At 37.0% G+C, this 20,303-nt stretch overlaps 1 protein-coding gene across 1 annotated transcript in view; it reads left to right on the forward strand.

Moving 5' to 3' along the window:
- RRM1 (ribonucleotide reductase catalytic subunit M1) overlaps window positions 1-20,303 on the forward strand; it is a 39,510-nt gene that overhangs the window by 1,185 nt on the left and 18,022 nt on the right. The window contains exons 2-12 of the mRNA XM_056795072.1: window positions 4,653-4,741; window positions 7,255-7,432; window positions 8,091-8,191; window positions 10,030-10,089; window positions 10,818-10,857; window positions 11,118-11,280; window positions 13,712-13,853; window positions 15,846-15,929; window positions 16,804-16,965; window positions 17,365-17,444; window positions 18,971-19,172. Coding sequence (XP_056651050.1) covers window positions 4,653-4,741; window positions 7,255-7,432; window positions 8,091-8,191; window positions 10,030-10,089; window positions 10,818-10,857; window positions 11,118-11,280; window positions 13,712-13,853; window positions 15,846-15,929; window positions 16,804-16,965; window positions 17,365-17,444; window positions 18,971-19,172 — 1,301 coding nt within the window. The remainder of the gene's footprint in view (window positions 1-4,652; window positions 4,742-7,254; window positions 7,433-8,090; window positions 8,192-10,029; window positions 10,090-10,817; window positions 10,858-11,117; window positions 11,281-13,711; window positions 13,854-15,845; window positions 15,930-16,803; window positions 16,966-17,364; window positions 17,445-18,970; window positions 19,173-20,303) is intronic.

Genomic DNA, 20,303 nt, shown 5'->3' on the forward strand with positions numbered 1-20,303 from the left:
TGCTAGTCACATCATGGATTGAGAGTGTTGTTAGCCACAAAAAAGAAGATATTTATTCCTTGAAGTTTCCCTAATCACCTTCATTCTTACTATTATAGATCTAGATAGGTCTGGACTCTGGCGCCCAGGGAGGTGGTTGACTTGCCCAAGCTTACACAAGTAGTATCAGAAGAGGGTTTTGAACCCAGGTTCTTTTATTCTAGAGCCAGCATTCTTGCTGTCATCTCCATGTTGTGTCCAGTAAACTCCTGTCAACACTACACTGTGACTTCAACAACCTTGTTGGTCTTAGATCCTTTGATCTCCATTTTACTTTACTTCCCCTCAGTGGGATGAGTGGGTTTGGAGTGTGAAGGACTTAGTGCCTGGCAGAATTGGAATCCGCATGAATGTATAAAAATTACTTTACCTTTCTGGACCTAAGTTTCACCATCTGTTAAATGAAGTTGTGAGAAGGAGAAGCAAATTTTAAGAAAAAGTTTCCAATAATTGTTAGGCAAAAAGAATGTGTTGCCTCAGGAAGTAGAGGGTTCCTTTCATTCAAGGCAAAAGATGACCACTTTTTGGTTATAATGTTTAGATATGGATTGAATAATATGGCTTCTGAGAGTCCTTCTGTAACTATTAAGTGCTTAATAAGTGAAAGGTCCTGTACTTGGTGTTGAGTAGACTACAAAGATAGAATATGGCTCCTGCTTCACTGCTTCCAGTATCTTAGGATCTGGGTTGATCAAGCTGGTCTCCGGATTGACTGTGAAGAAGTGGGTATCTGTCTCTATGTTTTCTCAATCTTATCTATTGGACTGGAAGTTCCTTAAGGGTAGAGACTATCTTATTCTCTTTCTGTCTCCCTAGTGTTTAGTACTGTGTCTGGTTCTTAATATATGTTTATTGATTGATTGGTCTTTCAGAAGGTCAAGTGGGTTGTGGATGCTTTCAGGAAGAATGGAAAGGGAACCAATAACATTTCTATAGAGAAAGATGCCTACTAGAAGGGAAGATTCAGTAGAAAGGATAATTTTTCTCTGCAAACATTTTCATTTCAGTGAGGAATTGCTCAGAATATTTAAAGAACCTTACAGATCATCTAATCAAAGCCTGACCTATTGAGCCTGCCTACCTGCCAAGACTTATGAGAGAACTAAGAAAAGATTACAAGGCTTCTTTCTAGTTGGAGAAATTAGGCTAACACTGGAAGATGGCACAGATCCACAAGACAGTGTGTAATTGAGTGTTGGATGATTCAGGCAAGAATTGATGTGGCCAGATAAAGTATCTTGGAAGAGGGAGGACTTGAATGGGTATTTAAAGCTAGGCCAGGTTGTGCAGAGCATTAAATGGCAAAAAGTAGGCTTTTTATTTGATCCTGGAGATGATTGGAAGCCACTGGAGCTCACTGAGTAGGGGCTGACATAATCATCATTTTGGTTGCTGAGTAAAGGTCGGGCTGGAGTGGGAAGAGACTTAAGGCGGGGAGAAAAGCCAATAGACCATTGTAAAAGTTCAGGTAGAGATGATGTGGACCAGCACCAAGGTGGTATTTATGTGAGTAGAGAGAAGGGAATATATAGGGGATATCATAAAGGAAGAAATTTGGCAATGGATTGGTTTTGACATGATCGAGAGAAAGGAGTTGAGGGTGGCACTTAGGGAGTAAGCCTATGGGACTAGTAGGATGGTTTTGCCTGCAGTAGTCATAGAAAAGTTGGAAAGAGGGGGAGACTTTTGTGAGAGGAATGCATTTGAGATGCTTATGGGATATTCAGTTTGAGATGTCCAAAAGGCAGTTGGGGTGGATGATTAGCTCAGCAGAGAGACTAGGGCTCATATATATAGATATGAGAATTCTCTTCATAAGAGATGACAATTGAACTCATAAGGGTTGATGAAATAGTATAGAAAGAAAAGAGAAAGGGCCCAAGACAGACTGTAGATAGGGAGATGGGAAATGGTTAGACAGTACATGACTTAAGTGAATCAGCAAAGGAGATTGAGGAAAGGGTTAGACAAATGAGAGGAGAATCAGGAAGGTCTGATGTCCCAAAAACCTATAGAAAAGAGAGTATCCAAAAGGAGAAGATGATTAATAGTTTCAGATGCTGCAGAGGTTAAGGTTGATAAGGATTGAGGAAAGGCTGTTAAATGGGCTGTGCTGATACAGTGTGAGCAGATATGCTTAGGGGGCAGTGAATATGCTCTGGGTGGGAATATTAAGAAGATGGGTATTACTAGAACAGAGGGTAGGTAGTGTTTAGATCAGATATAGTAGAGAAGGCAATGACAGTAGGTTTTTGAGTAATATGAAGAAGGAAATATTTAAAGTAGGTGTCAATGTTAGTATCATGCTGTTGGTAGTATCCTAAAAGTTAAAGTACATTTCTGAGAGGACTGCTTAGAAACTATCAATATGCTTTCTTTTTTTTTTTTTAAACCCTTACCTTCCATCTTGGAGTCAATACTGTGTATTGGCTCCAAGGCAGAAGAGTGGTAAGGGCTAGGCAATGGGGGTCAAGTGACTTGCCCAGGGTCACACAGCTGGGAAGTGTCTGAGGCCAGATTTTAACCTAGGACCTCCCATCTCTAGGCCTGGTTCTCAATCCACTGAGCTACCCAGCTGCCCAGCTGCTCCCTATATGCTTTCTTAAATAAGGAACATTAATTCCAGTTGTGAGAGGAGGGATAGGAGTTTGGAGAGACTAGAAGTGGGAAGACTTGTACTCTAGACAGGGAATGAACTGAGTAGGGCTTGAATTAGGGAATGGCATTTAGAAAGAAGGGAAAGGATGAGTGAGGTAAAAAAAATTGTGGGGGGAAAAATGGTTAGCCACATAGCTTGTGCTAATATAGCTTGTCTTCCAAAGTGGCTCCCTTTCCATTTCTCTCTCAGGTTGTCTTTGTATATCTGTATTTGAAGTCATCATGATCTTCATGCTAATCAGATAGTATGTGAAGATACATAGAATTTATCCTTTACCCATATTTGACTCTGCTTTAAAATGGACTATTATTCTAGCATGTCCTTTGTGATTTAACATCAGTTTCAGTTTGTGTAGGATACAATGACCATAACAGGTTGCATTCTTTCCTTTGGTGATCTCATCAGCTCTATATTTCATCTGTCATCTCCTACTTGCATATATACATATCCAGTCTTTATCTCTTTTCTGAGCTCTAGTCCTGCATCATATCATTTGTATTTTATTATCAAAGTTAAAATACATTTCTTGACAGTGAATTAAGTGAGTAATATATACTTTGTTGAGAAGGCTGCTTGGGAACTTTCAACATATATTTTTAGATAAGGGCAATGAATATCAGCTTGGATATATATATAGGGCTTGGATTAAGGAATGACAGTTGGAATGGAAGAGAACGGATGAGTAAAGAAATCTTAGGAAAACAAAAAGTGAAAACCTGCCCTATACTTGGACAAACCTCATAGGCATCTTGTTTCATTGGAAAGATCCTTTACTTTTGGAGTCAGTGTCACCTAAACTGGACTACTTCTTGTCTCCTAGACGTCACTCATACCTTCTTATTTCTGTGCCTTGTTTCATACTGTTCTTTTTATCTGGAAGCTCTGATGGCAGAGAAGCATAGTGTGTGGCAAATAGTAAGCACTTATTGACCGACTACAGAATGCCCCTCTTTCCCTTTCTGTCTTGTTGAATTCCTACCCATCCTTTAAAGTTCACACTTAGTAAGATTACCTTTCCTTCCTTTGATCTCATGTACCATTTTCTTTTTACTTTTTTTTAACTATACCAACTTGGGGGAGATCAGAGAACCTTTCCAGGAGAAGGTAGGATTTGAATGAATATATTTTTGTGATCATCACTCCCACTAGTCTGTTTCTTGAGGGCAAAGGCTTTGTCTTATTCAAACTCAAAACTTTTCCTCAGCTTCTAGGCCAGTGGTTTGCACATTGAGGGTGTTTAATAAATGATTGTCAATTTTGATCTTGTCAGATTGACTAAAATAATTACAGATTTCTCTTTCAAAAAAGAATATCAGCACTAAGGAAGCATCCTCTGAAGCTTTGAAGGCAGCTTTAGGACAATTGAATGAAAATGCTACTTTTCTTTTTAAAAAATTCGTACTTTCTTTTAAACCCTTATCTTCTGTCTTACTATCAATTTTATGACAGAAGAATGGCGGGGGCTAGGCTTGCCCAGTGTCACACAACTAGGAAATGTCTAAAACTGGATTTGAACCCAGATTCTCCCAACTCTAGGTCTGTCACTATCCATTGTGCTATCTAGCTGCCCCCTTTTCATTGAATTGGTGAACACATGAAACTTCTTTAGTAAATGGAACTAGTTTTGAAAATAGAGATTCAAGAAGGGTTAAATAAATATGTGCATAATAGATACATTATGGAAAGAGAAGCTAGGGATATTTGAAATATGCCCCCAACCTTGGCATTTGATGTTAGAAAGATAACTACAATCTTCTACAAACTTGTTAGCCCTTTCGAAGATAGAATTCTTAGTTGAATTGGACATGATGGTGACCTAAGAAACTTGGATCACTGGATCTCATTGTTTATTTTGCAAAAGAGCATTTCATACATATGATTGAAAAATTAGCTTATTTTAATTTTTGAAAATTATTAAAAATGTTAACATGAATTGTATATTTTAATTCTTTAGATGGCCGCCAGGAGCGGGTCATGTTTGACAAGATTACCTCTAGGATCCAGAAGCTCTGCTATGGACTCAACATGGAATTTGTTGATCCTGTAAGTAAACATAGTTTCAGTTTTTTCCTGAATTTGAATCTTTTATTCTCTTTGGTTGTATTCTTCTAGTGACTTTTTGAATATAAAACCAGAGTGTATTGTCTGAAACAAAGGACCAGGGAATTTTTTTTTCTGACTCTAGAACTTTCAATACTTTTCTAAACCTGCACTGATTATTTGATTATTGAACACCAACTTTAGACTGGGAACTTTCCTGACTTTTTTCTTTTTTAAACCCTTACCTTCCATCTTGGAGCCAATACACCTTATTGGCTCCAAGGCAGATGGTAAGGGCTGGGCAATGGGGGTCAAGTGACTTGCCCAGGGTCACATAACTGGGAAGTATCTGAGGTCAGATTTGAACCCGGGACCTCCCGTCTCTAGGCCTGACTCAATCCACTGAGCCACCCAGTTGCCCCCCCCCCCCCCCCCCCCCCCGACTTTCTTAATCTCTAGTTCTACTTGGTATTTTGGATTCAAAATCTATCATCTGTGATCTTGAATTACCTGCCCTTCTTCTATCATTACCACATAACTATGTAAAACTGATTATGGTACCTATTTCTTTCTTACCCTGTATATCATATACTCCAAGCTATAAGGGTTGTTTATGTTTAATTTGTTAGGAAAAGATAATATACAAATTAAAAAATAATACACAAGATAAAGACATTGGTCATTCTGATCAGAACTACCTACAATTGACCCTTCCTTTATTTTATTTTATTTTATTTTATTTTATTTTATTTTATTTTATTTTATTTTATTAACCCTTACCTTCCATCTTAGAATCAATATTGTATATTGGTTCCAAGGCAGAAAAGTGGTAAGGGCTAGGCAATGGGGATTAAGTGATTGTCCAGGGTCACGGTTAGGAAGTGTCTGAGGTCAGATTTCCTGTCTCTAGGTCTGGCTCTCAATCCACTGAACCACTCAGCTTTCTCCCTACCCCTTCCTTTATTAATAGATCAGATTATTAAGGGCAGATGCCCATATTAATAAGTGAGAGGGAAGAAAAGATAGTCATTAAAATATGATTAAAAGAAACTATCTAGTAATTGACTAGGTGATACCTCAACCTCATAAGGAATCTAGAAATTCTGTTATCCATAGTTCTATGATGTTTATAGAGTACTCTTTCACAACAGTGCTGTGAAGTAACTAGTACAAGTGTTATTCTGTAATTTAGAATTGAGATTCTGTGGATAAATGGTTTTCCTAACGTAACTAGTACTCATAGGATTCAATATTCTAATGCATGTCTCCTAGTTCCAAATCTAGAACTCTTCCCACTAGATCCAAGTTTCCTGCACTATTTTTAGCTAAAGTTTCCTGGTCCTACCTTGTCCCTTTGTTTTGGCCCAGAGTGTCTAGTCCCTTGGGGTCTCCAGAGAAAAATATCCTCCAGCTGATATGGGATTTGCTCACCTCCTGGGTATTCTGGATGAAGCATATTTGTCTGGTGTATACTCCTAGGTTCACTCATAGCCAATGAAGAATTCTCCTGATTGTCTGGCAGGTTTTTGGTCCTTTTTCCACACTCCAAGGATCTATGATTTCATTAGTATGGTTACTCCCTCCACTAATTTAGATTATATCTCTTTTAGGATTTGGATAGTCTTTAAAAGTTGCTGTCAGGTTTCTTTGCCTAGGGATTAAAGTATCTCAAGGATTCTCATAATATTTTGTATCCAGTCCAACATAGATTTATTAATCATCTGATAATGTACAAGAAACTGTGCTAAGCATTGAGGAATACAAAGCCAAAATAAAAAAGCCAATTCCTGTGCTCAAGGAGCTTATATTCTTTTTTTTTTTAAACCTTTACCTTCTGTCTTGGAGTCAATACCATGTATTGGCTCCAATGCAGAAGAGTGGTAAGGGTAGGCAATGGGGGTCAAGTGACTTGCCCAGGGTCACACAGCTGGGAAGTGTCTGAGGTCAGATTTGAACCTAGGACCTCCCATCTCTAGGCCTGGCTCTCAATCCACTGAGCTACACAGCTGCCCCCAATGAGCTTATATTCTACTGAGTAAGAGGGAGGGATATAGTGGTTACAACATATAAACAGATAGGTATATATGGATAATTTGAGAATGAAGAGAATTAACAACTACAGAAATTAGGAGAAGCCTTTAGGAGGAAGTGGCATATTAGATGAGTTTTTTTCAGGGAACTAGGGATTCTGTGACATTGGGGTGAGGAGGAAGTGCATTTCAGACATGGGACAAGCCTGTTCAAAGGCATAAAGGAGAGGAGATGATAACTATTACATGATTAAGATTTTATCTCTCAGCTCAGAAACCAAACATGATGCCTTTTTTTGAAGTGCCAAAGATGGGTCCTTTCATCACATATTTTACAGGTTTGTTAGGTTAGGTGAGATGATAGTGTCAATAAGATGCTCTGTCTACAAAAAAATTGCTATGTAAATGTGATCTACTACATTTATTCTTAATAGCTTTTGTTTTATTCTAATAAAAGATAGAGAACCTGTGATTTTGTTTCTCTAGGCCCAAATCACCATGAAAGTTATCCAAGGATTATACAGTGGGGTGACCACAGTGGAATTAGACACCTTGGCTGCTGAAACAGCTGCAACCTTGACCACCAAGCACCCAGATTATGCCATCTTAGCAGCCAGGATTGCTGTTTCTAATTTGCATAAAGAAACAAAGAAAGTGTTCAGTGGTGAGTCTGAGTTGGAAAATTGAGAGAATTTAGCATTCTCTGAAAATGGAAGGGAACTGGTAAGAACTGATTGTGAGTAAAAAACTGCTTTCTGTTTTTGAACTATTACAGCTTATCTTGTTACCAGTTCTCAATTCTTGACCTTTTCCCTTCCTCAAAAAGAAAAAAATACTCAAATCTCAAAGTGCCTTGAGTCTGTTAGCAGTTATAAGTTGTGGGGCTGCTCAAAGGTGGAATAAACGGCATTTGACGACTATATATCACCTCCCTTTTATATCCATCACCATTGATACACATTCCATTCTATCACAGTCATTTAAAAATATTAAGAAACTGAAACAAAGAAAAGCTATTTCACTGAGTTGAGACAAGTTAAATTAAGTGAGTTTAGTGATCTGCAGGCCCTGAATTTCCAGGATATTGTTCAGGTCTTGAGTTATGCGCTTTTTCTTTTCTGTAGATCAGAATGCACATTTTAAGAGTGGCATTATTTGGTATGATCAGTTTCTGAGAAAATCAGGCCAAGGTTCTGCTAAAAAAATAAGCAGTGACCAGAAATTTATGTGGCCTTGGAAATAAGGAGGAAAAAATGAAGATATATGGAGTTCTTAAATTGTTCCCTGCAAGGCTAATCTTTTAATTTCTTTTTTTTTTTTAGATGTGATGGAAGACCTTTATAACTACATAAATCCTTATAATAGCAAGCATTCTCCCATGGTGGCAAGATCAACCCTAGATGTTGTTTTAGCCAATAAAGATGTAAGTGTCATGCTTTTCATGTGAAAAATTTTTTTTCAATTTATATGGTGGTGTTATTGACTTGCCCACCTTTATTGAGAGCATATTGAACACCTACTGGCAAGCAGTGACTGATGTATGGGACAAAAAAGGGGATATGTTACATTCTAAAAATGTTGAAGAGAATATATGTCAACAGTGCTATTATTTACCCTATCCTCCACAGCTAGATGGAAATACAATAGATTATATTATTAATAGCATTCAACACGTTACAAAATGTTATATTAGTGTTAGGGGGCAGGGAAGGGTCATATTTGCATAATCTGTTTCACTGATGGAATCAAGAGCCCTGATTATCCTATTTGTTTTTATATTACTCTGAGTTGAAATTATTAATGTCTTCTCCATTATCCTGTCCAGTTGCTTTTCTGTACTCCAATTCCCTTCCATAAGTTAATTTGAGGCACCGGGAAGGGGAAAGTTTGTATGGGTCTTGTTGCTTTTCTGTACTACCCTTAAATTCAACTCACTAGGCATTTATTAAATAAATGCCTGCTATGTGCAAGACACTGTGCTGGGTATTGAGTTTTTAAAAATGTGAATGATGAGAATCCCAGTTCTAAAGGTTAATATTGCGCACTGGGAAATGAGGAGATTTGGGGTATATTTACACAAATATATACATAATTACATGAAAAACATTTACAAGAGAAATTGAGAAGGGAGAAAATAGTAATAATGGAGGGTAAGAAGGCTTTAGGGAAGAAACTTCCTTAAGGAAGGGATGTACACATAAAGGGATGTGTATAAACATATACCAGAACCTATTTGTTTAGTTTATATATCTGTAAAATGGGAGAGTTGGATTAGATTATTCCTGGGAGTCCTTTTAAGCCTCTTCACAGGGGCCAATCAGTTTCCAAATTGTCTAGCACTGCCCAGGGGACAGTGTCTGTGGGATTGACTTCTCACCTTCTGAAGGTCAATTTCTCATCAAAAAGGTTCACAGTTTCCTGATTGAATAGTTTCTGAGGGTGAGAACTCTTTGTTCTCTTGTTAAAAGAATTCACAAGTTCCTGACTGAGTTTAAAAAAGGGTGGAGCTCTCCAAGTATCTTGCTGGCTTCCCACCTAGCATTACATAGTGTGTTCAATCTTTTGTTGATTCAATTTAAAGGATAGACAAAGGAGAGTTAATCCTGTCTTCAGTCTAGTGAGATACTAAGTAGGGGTACTTAAGTTAATGTTAACCAAAGTGTTAACTCTAACTAGTTAAAGAGAATAAAGGATTCCCTTTTCACAATGTAAATTCAGAATAGACAGAGAGAACAAAGAATTCCCTTTCACAGTTGTTAACTTCAGATAAGAGTTATTACTGGATACATACTAAGAGTCTTATTATTTTTGCCTTTAGGGAAGTTTATCTACAACTATTTACCATTTATCCAGCACTACATTAAAGTTTGGCAAAATTTCTGTTTTGACCACAGTGCAAAATTGGCAGTCATCTATGATTATTTTGTAGGGTATAGAAAAAGTAGAAGAATGAGAAGTTAGGTTCAAACAGTTATTTTGAATTTTGAGAAATAATATTTTTCAGTATGCTAAAAATGAAAAAAAACTTTTGTATATATTGATAAATGTTCAAGGCTTTACCAAATTTTAATCGCTCCTTCTGGGTAGATTTTGAGAGAAATCTGTGTTTATAGACAATAATGGAATATACCTAACTAGAAACTTTTTTCTCTGTTGTTGGATGAAACAAAATGTCTGATTTTTTGAAAATGACTATTGGGGGAAAGTTTTAGAATCTTGAATTTATTCAGGTAATTTAATTCTGAACTTCTTTCCCAACAGCGTCTCAACTCTGCCATTATTTATGATCGAGACTTCTCTTATAACTACTTTGGCTTTAAGGTAAGAAATGCTTTGAAAAAAATTTTTATTTTGGTAGGAGGTGGGAGTGGGAAATTTTTAAAAGGGGTTAAGTTATTTAAGGAATTAGCAATAAGGAGGTGGGGTGCAATTTCATCTAGCTGGACTTTTCTACTCATTTTTTCATTCAAGATTTTTAAAGCAACTATTATTTTGCCATGTACTATGTTGTCAAATGGATAGCACATTGTTTTGAGTGCTGGGCCTGGAGTCAGGAAAATTTATCTTCCTGAGTTCAAATCAAGTCTAATATTCTTACTAGCTATGTGAACATGGACTAGTTACCTAACCCTCTTTGCCTCAGTATTTTTATCAGAGAAGGAAGTGGCAAACTTTGCCAAGAAAACCCCAAATGAAGTCATCAAGAATTAGACAAAACTGAAACAACTAAACAATGTGGAGAAAAAGCCACTTTTAATTTATTTTCTTTTTAATAGTTGAAGTGCAAAAGAGTTGAAGCTTGCCTTACTGTCAGTGGTTTTTTGTGTAGTGAAATGGAAGGGAAAGAGTTGAACCAGAAGCCAGGAGACCTCAGTTTTAGTTCTGCCTTTGCCACTGACTTTGGGTTTTCATCTCTAGGTTTGTAGTTTCCTTTTAAGATGAGGATGTTGGTCTGGATGATGTCTTGGGTCCTTTTCAGCTATGACATTCTGTGATGCCTTTGTTGTAATCTGAATGACTTATAATGGGTACTTTGTCTTTTTTTTTAGACCTTAGAACGTTCCTATTTGTTGAAGATCAATGGAAAGGGTAAGAATTAAATGTATTCTTGAATGATTTGTTTTATCTTTGTAGTGTTGCATAGTGAACTTTTGAGCTCTTCAGCTTAAAAGGTCTATCTAAATGCCAAATATTCTTTAGGGTATGTATTTAAACAGTTGCCTTAGCTTTTCTATTTAAGTTTTTTAAATTATACTTTGGTTTTTCTTTTTTGACTTCAACACCTGTTCCAAACTTGTTCTGGTGAGCTCTTATAACATGTAAGAATTGTTTCCTTTTCTTATGTTTAGTGGCTGAACGACCTCAGCACATGCTAATGAGAGTGTCTGTGGGGATTCACAAAGATGACATTGATGCTGCTATTGAAACCTATAACCTTCTCTCAGAGAGATGGTTTACTCATGCCTCCCCCACCCTTTTTAATGCAGGCACCAACCGTCCTCAGCTTTCAAGGTATGTTACATCCCTGTTGACTTGATGTTCTGAGAGTCTTCTGTCCTGGAGAGATAAACCTTGGCCTAACAACCTGGAACAGTTCTTCATAGTATTATTTTCAGAATATAAACAGTCACTAAGATTACTTTAGGTCTTAGATCTGTGCCCCAAATGATGGATTTGTGACAGCATCTACCTTTGTATTGAAAGGAACTCTTAGATAAGCAATAAATAGTCAGCTAGCTGCATTTTTGTAGCATATTGGCCTGAAGATTCTGGGAACCCCTAAAAAGAATTGGGTCTGATCCTCAGAATTGTCTTAGCTGCAGAAAAATATATCACTGTTAAGATGTAACTTTTGGCCTGATGTTTTTATTTCTTGGTCAAAAAGTTGGGTGCTTCATGCCTTTTCAAGAGATGTGGGTCTGTCCTACCATGGATCACATTGTTGCCTCTCTTAATTTTTTCTCTAATTACCCTTTGAAAAAGTGGGGCAGGTACTTGGTATTGCAAACAAGCCAAATTAGTATGATCTTACATGCCCATCATCTAATATGCCCTAGAGGCATAAAGGAAGTCAGAAGGAGAAAAGAAAGTCAAGCTACTTTGCCTTACCTTAGGCTTTTGTGGTAGGGATGGAGGACTAACTGTGAGGTAGATGGCTAGGAGTCAGGAGCACCTGAGTTCAAATCTTGCCTCTGATATTTACCCTTCTCTTTGCTTCAGGATGCTCTTTAGACTTGATATACCAAGTTATAGATGGGTCTTTGTTGACAGAGTTACTACATAGGGAATTCTTTCACATTAACAAAATCAAATCAAGGATCCTTCCATTAACTCTTCACTGAGTACCATTTCCATGCCCAGCACTATGCAAGATGCTATGGAAAAAGAGATATTATGAGCTAGGTGGCACAGTGGATAGAGTGCCAGGCCTGGAGTCAGGAGGACCTGGGTTCAAATATAGCCTCAGACATTTCCTAGCTGGGTTACCCTGGGCAAGCTACTGAACTCCATCTACCTAGCCCTTGCCTTTCTGTCTTAGTTCTTACTAAGACAGAAAATAAAGGAGAGGGAAAGAGACAGACAATCACACACACACACACACACACACACACACATAGAGGGAGAGGACAGAGACAAATCTGGTCTAGGACTACGTGGGATCTGTTACTTTATAAATTTCAAAGGATAACTGCCCTGCTCTTAAGTAGCTTTATGATTTAGTTGAGATGGTCCAACTTAGGATACAAAAAGATAGAATAGATGCTAAACTGAGGGACTGTCAACCCTCTAAGTGTTGTGAGATATGAGGTTTCATAAAGCTGGACTTAATGTTGACTTTGAAGCATATGTAAGGCTTTGATCAACATTGGAAAAGAGAAAAGGATATGGGAGAAGGCCACAGAGTATAAGCAGAAGCCCTGAGGTGTGAGTGATCCTAGTGTATTCAGGAGAGTAAGAATCCTGGTCTGATGTATTGCAGAGGATGCATGTGGGGAAGAGTTAGAAACAGGTGAGGTCTAGGAAGTAAGTGTTTAGATTTAAGGTTTCAAGAACCAGACTAAGAACTTGTGTAGAAGCAATAGGGAGCTTTTGCTTACTTGAACAGACAAGAGCATGGTGAGAAATGTATTTTAGAAATATTAATTTAGAGACATTGTACAGAAATGGGTTGGCTGTAGAAGCAATATTATATAATACAAAGGGCACTGGACTTGGAGCCAGAAGGCCTGAACACCTGAGTGACTGCGGTCATCTTTAGTCTCTTTGACTCTCAGTTTCTTCATCTGTAAAATTATGGTGGTAACACTTCTACTACTTACTAGGCTAGATTGTTAGGAAAGTGCCTGGTATTGTTAATTAGAATTTTGTATCTTTGAAATACATTTCCTAGCATTCCTCTTTTGTCCCCACATTAACGTCTTTATGTTTTGTAGATAAAGGTTTCTGTAACTCCGCCCCTGACTCTCTTTGCCCTTTACTCAGGCTATTACTTTCCTCTATTTCAAGTGATTATTAATAAATAGTACAAAATGTAATACTTGAAGTGATTGAATATTAATTTTTAATCTTATATTTCTCTTTAACGCCTTAGATGTGTGAGTGAAATTGACAGTTTGGTGGGTCTTTTTGTCAACTAATAAGTAGAAGGAGTTGGTACCTGGTTGGAGAGGAAGTTAGTAGTGGTATTTGGGGAATGGCAGGATGACAAAAATGTCAGAAGACAATTTCTAGATTTGTCAGGCGTTGTCATACTAGTAAGTCCAGGGCTTAGGGTGAATCAGAGCAATCTGGAAGTTTAAAAATTTTCCTTATAATTCTGCTCTTCTACTCAATAAAGATTATGGTTTCTTTAGAATACAAATTCTATTTTTTGAGTGCACTTTATCATTCTATTTTGTCTTATCTCAGTAATATTTATTTTTGCATGTTTGCTTTCTTGTAGTTGCTTCCTCCTGAGTATGAAAGATGACAGCATTGAAGGCATTTATGATACACTGAAGCAATGTGCACTGATTTCCAAGTCTGCTGGTGGAATTGGAGTTGCTGTGAGTTGTATCAGAGCTACTGGAAGTTACATTGCTGGGGTAAGTTTAGTTAAGGTTTGAGTTGAAGAAAAGCATAATTTAGTGAAATTCAAGGGGGATGTATTAGAAATCTGAAGTAGTAAGGCACTTGGCCAGGAATCAAGAGACTTGAGCCTAGTCCCAACTGACTACTTGTGTAGCTTTGAACCATTTATTTTTCTTTAGGCCTTATTTTCTTCCTCTGTAAAATGAGGGGGTTGTAATAGATGACTTGTATGGTTCTTAGAGACAGCTAATGGCACAGTGGATAGAGTACAGAGTCTGGAGCCAAGAAGACCTGAGTTCAAATCCAACCTCTGTCACTTAGGGCAAGTCACTTAACCTATTTTTGCTTCATTTTTCTTAACTGAAATAGGGATAGTAGCATCACCTGCCTTGCAGGGTTGTTGTGAGGATGAAATAAGATACTTGTAAAAAGTACTTAGCATAGTGCCTGGCACATAGTAGGTTCTCTACAAATGTTTATTGCCTTCCCCTTCCCTCCCTTTCTAGCTTTGACATCTTATAATATATTTTAGAATGAAATTTGGGTGAAGTGAGTTACCATTATTAGACTGATTCTCTGCAAAGTTGAGACATTCTTCATGAAGTTTTTCTACATGTTCAGTACCAGTGTTTGATAAAACCTTTTTTAAATGCTAATTTAATTGAAACCAATGCCAACTTGAAACCTTAGTTCTGGGAACTGTACTTAGAGATGTACTTAGAGATGTACTTAGCTCTCACCTGTGAGAAAGAATGCTTCTTTTTCATTATCAGTAAAGTCTTCACCAGCTGTGGTGGCCAATGGATAGAGCACTGGGGCCTCAAGTCAGAAAGACCTTTCATACATTTCTAGTGTGGTCTCAGACACTTACTGTGTGACTCTGGGCAACTCACTTCACTGTTGTTTGCCTCAGTTTCCTCATCTGTAAAATGAGCGGAAAGTAGCATACACCTCTTAGGGTTAGTGTGAGGGTCAAGTGAGCTAATATTTATAAAAGAAGGTGCTTAGTATAGTGCTTGGCAAATAATAAGGATTTAATGAATGCTTGTTACTTTTTTCCTAACCCTAGCCTGCAGAAGACCAAGTTTTACACATGGATAGACTAAATGACAGTAGTGAGATGGGAAATGTTTTTTTTTTAACTGAACTTAGAGTCAAAGATAATCTAGAATATATTTTATTTTATTAATTCTGAGGAGACCATTGTGCTGTGATTTGGGAAGAGCTATACTGTATGATTTTATATTATGCAAGAGTTGAGCTGTTTATGTACTCAGTCTTTTTGAACTGTTTTCATCATTGCCTTGTAGCAGCGTGGCCAGAAGATTAATTTGTGAGGCTCTCTCTAATCCTCAGATTCAATGAAAGCATATTTAAGGATCTCTGATTTATCTTATTCTCTTAGAACCAATTCATTCACAAATTCATAAGATTTTGGAGCTGTAAGGGAAGAACCTTTAGAAGTGATCTGTTTTAGCCCTCTAATTTTATAGATGAGAAAACTGAAATCCATAGATAAGAAGTGATTTGCCCAAGGCAATAACTTGTGAGTAGCAGAACCTAGAATTTGTTTAGTTATTTTTTGAGCATTTGGTGTTATTTTATATTTTGAATAAGAAAATTATAACTATGCCCCATGTTTCTTTAGCATGCTGCTTTTCCCACCATATCCCATAGCCAAGATTCTCCTTTAAGCCACGTTTATATCAAGATCTTTATATATAGAATTAATATTAACCATATTTGGTTTAGGAATTCTTTTGATATGAAATTGAAATGTTGCACTATTAAAAAAGGTATCAACGGAGGCATAGTCGACCTTTCCTTGTTTTCCTTATTCAGAGCAACTTGTTTTCAGGGAAGTGTCAAGAGGTGGAAGAAACTTTATACATTACTCAGAACTGGGACTTTATTTGGCTGTTGATGGGGTCATTTGTTTTGTTTGGCCATATTTTTTCCTCCACCTCACTGACAACTGAGCTGAGCATTTTTGTTTCTTCTTTCAGACAAATGGCAATTCTAATGGCCTTGTTCCAATGCTTCGAGTGTACAACAATACAGCTCGTTATGTGGATCAAGGGGGTAACAAGGTATCCTACTTTTTTTATAGTGTGAGAATCAAAATTAAAGATCAGCATCTGCTTGCAGTGAGGTGACTCACTTGTGGGCAGTTTCTCATTTGTAAAAACCCAAAGAGCTTTTAAAAATAATAGCTGATATTCTTTGCTTCTTGAGTGCTAAGTCTTTTATAAAATTAAAAAATCATTGTCATTTTATATAGGGAGAGACTGAGATAGAGAATTTGAATGAGCAAGTTAATGTAAAGTTAATACTTGTGTGAATGTTCTGATTTGGTCTCCTGACCCACACTACCCCCTTATGAGTCTCATGTAATAATCACTTTTGTTGTATTATTTAGTAATGAGATAATTCTCTTCTGATTTGCTTTTTTTAATTCATAAAGACCTTGGTGACACAGGTGGCTACCTGTTTAGTTTCTCTTTTTCTAAAGGGAACAACTTTTATAGTCAGAAATAAATCCCTTTTCTGAACTTTCCATATTCATTTGACACCATTGAATGGTGGGGGGTGGAAAGTGGTCTAGGAGTTATCTAGATTCAATTGCTGGCTCCACTTCAAAGGATTAGAATTATATCTTGCTCTTACCTATCTAGGTATAAATTTAAAGGGTCTGGTTCATAATTACATGCCTGGTCTTATGTGTTATTAAAATTTGACTGCCCTACACAAGAGCAAGTCAGTTGACCACTGTGCATGCTGCAGGTTTCTTCATCTATCAAATGGGAAGTTCCTACTTTGCCTATCTCATAGTGTACTGAAGAACAAATGGAGATATAATGAATGTGAAAATTCTTTGAGAAGTAAAAAATCTCCTACATTTTAAAGAGATTATCTTTAGTTTTATCAGACTGTTTCTTAAAACAATAGCTATTTACTTTTTAGCGACCTGGGGCATTTGCTATCTACTTGGAACCATGGCATTTAGACGTCTTTGAATTCCTTGATTTGAAGAAGAACACTGGAAAGGAAGAGCAGCGAGCTAGGGACCTTTTCTTTGCCCTCTGGATCCCAGATCTCTTTATGAAACGTGTGGAGAATAATCAGGTGAGGACTTGATATCAAATATGTTAATTGATTTATATGATTTAGCAAACTTATCTTTTCTGTTGTTGTAGGTAGTGCTTATTAAACGCTTGTCTCCATGTAGAATAGTTGAACAAAGCAAGTTAGAAGATGTGCAAGCTTTTAGATGTTTATCATCTAAAATGAGATACTATTTGACATGAACAAAAAGGACTTAAAGAAAGAACTATATAGTATAGATTTGAGTTTGTGATAAGGAGTTATTGCTGCAGCCCATTTATAGGACAAAAAAATAAAAGGAATTCTTATCCCATCCATTAGGACTCCCATCCATTCTTATCCCATCCATTAGGACATTAGGACTTGTGAGATCAAGCAGGAAACAAAGGTTCCCTTAGATATTTTTTTTCTCTATTGTAGGACTGGTCCCTGATGTGTCCTAATGAGTGTCCTGGTCTGGATGATGTTTGGGGAGAAGAATTTGAGAAGTTATATGAAAGGTATGATACCATGTCTTTTCCCCCAGCACAGAATCTTGTAAATAGTAGGAGAATAATAAATGTTACTGATAATCTTGTCCTAGAGTGTCCAATTTCTATAACATGTCAGAGAAGGCATTAATTACTAAGCAACTTGAATTTTTTTTTCTTAGACATGATAAAATAGTGCTTTATTTTGTATTTCTCTGATACAGTAGCTATGAAGTAAAATTGTATTTTCCCTGCTGTGTTTTTATCCTATTTTCCTTCTAGACTATTTTAACAGAGACTATTGGTTGAATAGTTAGATGAATGTTTATTATATGTAAATAAACATTTAATCTTTGTGTCCTTGAAACTTTTATTAAATGCTTTATTTTTATTTTTTAAATTAAAGATAAGGTTTTATTAGGTAAAAAATTCTGGAAAATGTCTCATTTCCATTGGAGAATGCTACAATGAGAATGGAGATTACGCCTACATTTGAAATGTCTATTGTAGGAGTAGATTTATTTTAACTGTATCAGACTATTTGAATGCATTAAACTCTGTATACTGCCTACTGTGTTTTGTTAGTGTTCCTATGTCAAGGGTGATGGTAACATTAAAGAAAGAGATCACTGATCAGTACCAAACAAATTTGAGCAGGAAGAGAACCTAGATTTTTAACTGGAAATTTTCTTATGATTTCTACTTTTTACTTGACCTCTTTACACTTTCTGTGTTGCCTAGTACTTACCACCAATATTTTACCTAATTTCTCTTAGTCATTTTTAGAAACTGACTCTGTTTTGAGTATACTATGGGAAGGGAAAAGTCAGTATGGAATATTAGCTAGATTGTTACTTTTGGAGTTGAGAAGTTCATATTCTGCCTTTCATATAAACTAGCTTTGTGGCAGTGGGCGGCAAGTCACTTAATTCTCAGTGTGCCAGGGAATTCTTTAAAGATTTTAAGTTATAGATGACTTCCTAATTTGCTTTGGCAGAGGAAGTTTTTAACGAGTACAAGTTCCTTATATCACTGAATTCACAGGTTTAGATAACAAAAAAAGAGGAAGGAAATGGAAGTATCTCTGCTGGGTAATAGTAGAGAGAGATTAAGAAAGAGGGGATATTGCTAAGTAAAGGTTATATAATAAAGCAGAAACAGTTTTTATTTTATTATGTAGTTTGACAACTTTGTGAATTAGTTCCTTCTGTTCTTTTTTTTTTTAAACCCTTACCTTCCGTCTTGGAGTCAATACTGTGTATTGGCTCCAAGGCAGAAGAGTGGTAAGGGCTAGGCAATGGGGGTCAAGTGACTTGCCCAGGGTCACACAGCTAGGAAGTGGCTGAGGCCAGATTTGAACCTAGGACCTCCTGTCTCTAGGGCTAGCTTTCAATCCACTGAGCTACCCAGCTGCCCCCCCTTCTGATCTTATAAAAGTCTGCACATTTTTTTCAAGTAGATACCTATAACAGAGTTGATTATTTAAGTTGGCACAGATTACCTTTAATAATTAAATTGTAAAACACTAAGGGTAATACCTTGGCTTTGCCTTTCAGTTATGAGAAGCAAGGTCGTGTCCGTAAAGTTGTGAAAGCCCAGCAGCTCTGGTATGCCATCATTGAGTCTCAGACGGAGACAGGGACCCCTTACATGCTCTACAAAGACAGCTGTAATCGGAAAAGCAATCAACAGAACCTTGGGACCATCAAATGCAGTAATTTGTGCACAGAGATAGTAGAGTACACTAGTAAAGATGAGGTGAGTAGGAGAGCATGTATACCTCCAGTTTATAGAGAAAGATAATCTCTTGCTAGTCCTGGTCTTCTCTTGCAGGATGGGAAGAGTGTTCAGCATTTTCTCATAAGTGGCAGAACTCTGGTGTAGACACTGAAACATTAAAAAAATATAAGAGGCATGGCCTTTACCATAATGGACTGCTGGTCCAACACACATCAGCCTTGTGAGCCTTTATGTAAAGGAAGACTTCATGGCAGAAGAGAGACAAGAACAAAGTTGTCAGTCAAAGCACCAACCTGGATTGTTATAGTGAACTGGGGAAGGCAAAACAATGCAACTTGGGAAGGGACTGTGTTTTGGGGGCAGCAGTTTCTTTTTCTTTTAAAGAATTTTACTGGATTATTTGATTTCTAGCATTGTTTTATTTATAGAGGGAGATAAGCTTGTTTGATGAAACCTTGACTATAAAGGGAGAAAAAGGGGAGGAAGTAAAATGGGGCCTGATGTGGTATGGTAGGGCTGAAGCTCATAACTTAGCATTTAAGAAGATTAAAATTAAATATGAGTGCCATCAAAAGGAAGTAGTATGGAAGTTGATTCTTGTTGAGGGACCAACCAGCAGGGGAGCTGCTACAAATATCCACTTCTAAAATTTATTTTTTATTTTTTGTTTCTAATATCACCTTTATTTCTAAATATGCCCTTGGTCCTTCCCTGGGAAGCCATCCCTTTATAACAGAGGATTAAAAAGAAGAGAAAAAAATGATCAGCAAAAGTAAACGTCATATAATTGGGAATGATAGTCTGCAGTATTCCACACCTATACTTCCCCATATCTGTAAAGAAAGAAGCGGTGCATTTTCTCAGCTCTTTTCTAGAGCCAAATTTAGTCATACCTACATAGCATTAATTTTTTTTTCATTTTGCTTTGCATTTACATTATTGTTTTCTTAGTTCTATTGATTCTACTTGGTGTTATATGTCTCCCTTTGCTATTCTTGAATTCTTCATGGGCATCATTCTTCATGTTGCAGTGGTACTTCATTGCTCTTATATACTATTAAGCCATACATTTAGCCTGGTGCTTTGACTATTTCTGTGTATATAGGACACTTTCTATCTTTGTACACTTTGGGGCGTGTGCCTAACATT

This window comes from Monodelphis domestica, chromosome 4 (genome assembly GCF_027887165.1).
Source record: "Monodelphis domestica isolate mMonDom1 chromosome 4, mMonDom1.pri, whole genome shotgun sequence".
Lineage (NCBI taxonomy): Eukaryota > Metazoa > Chordata > Mammalia > Didelphimorphia > Didelphidae > Monodelphis > Monodelphis domestica.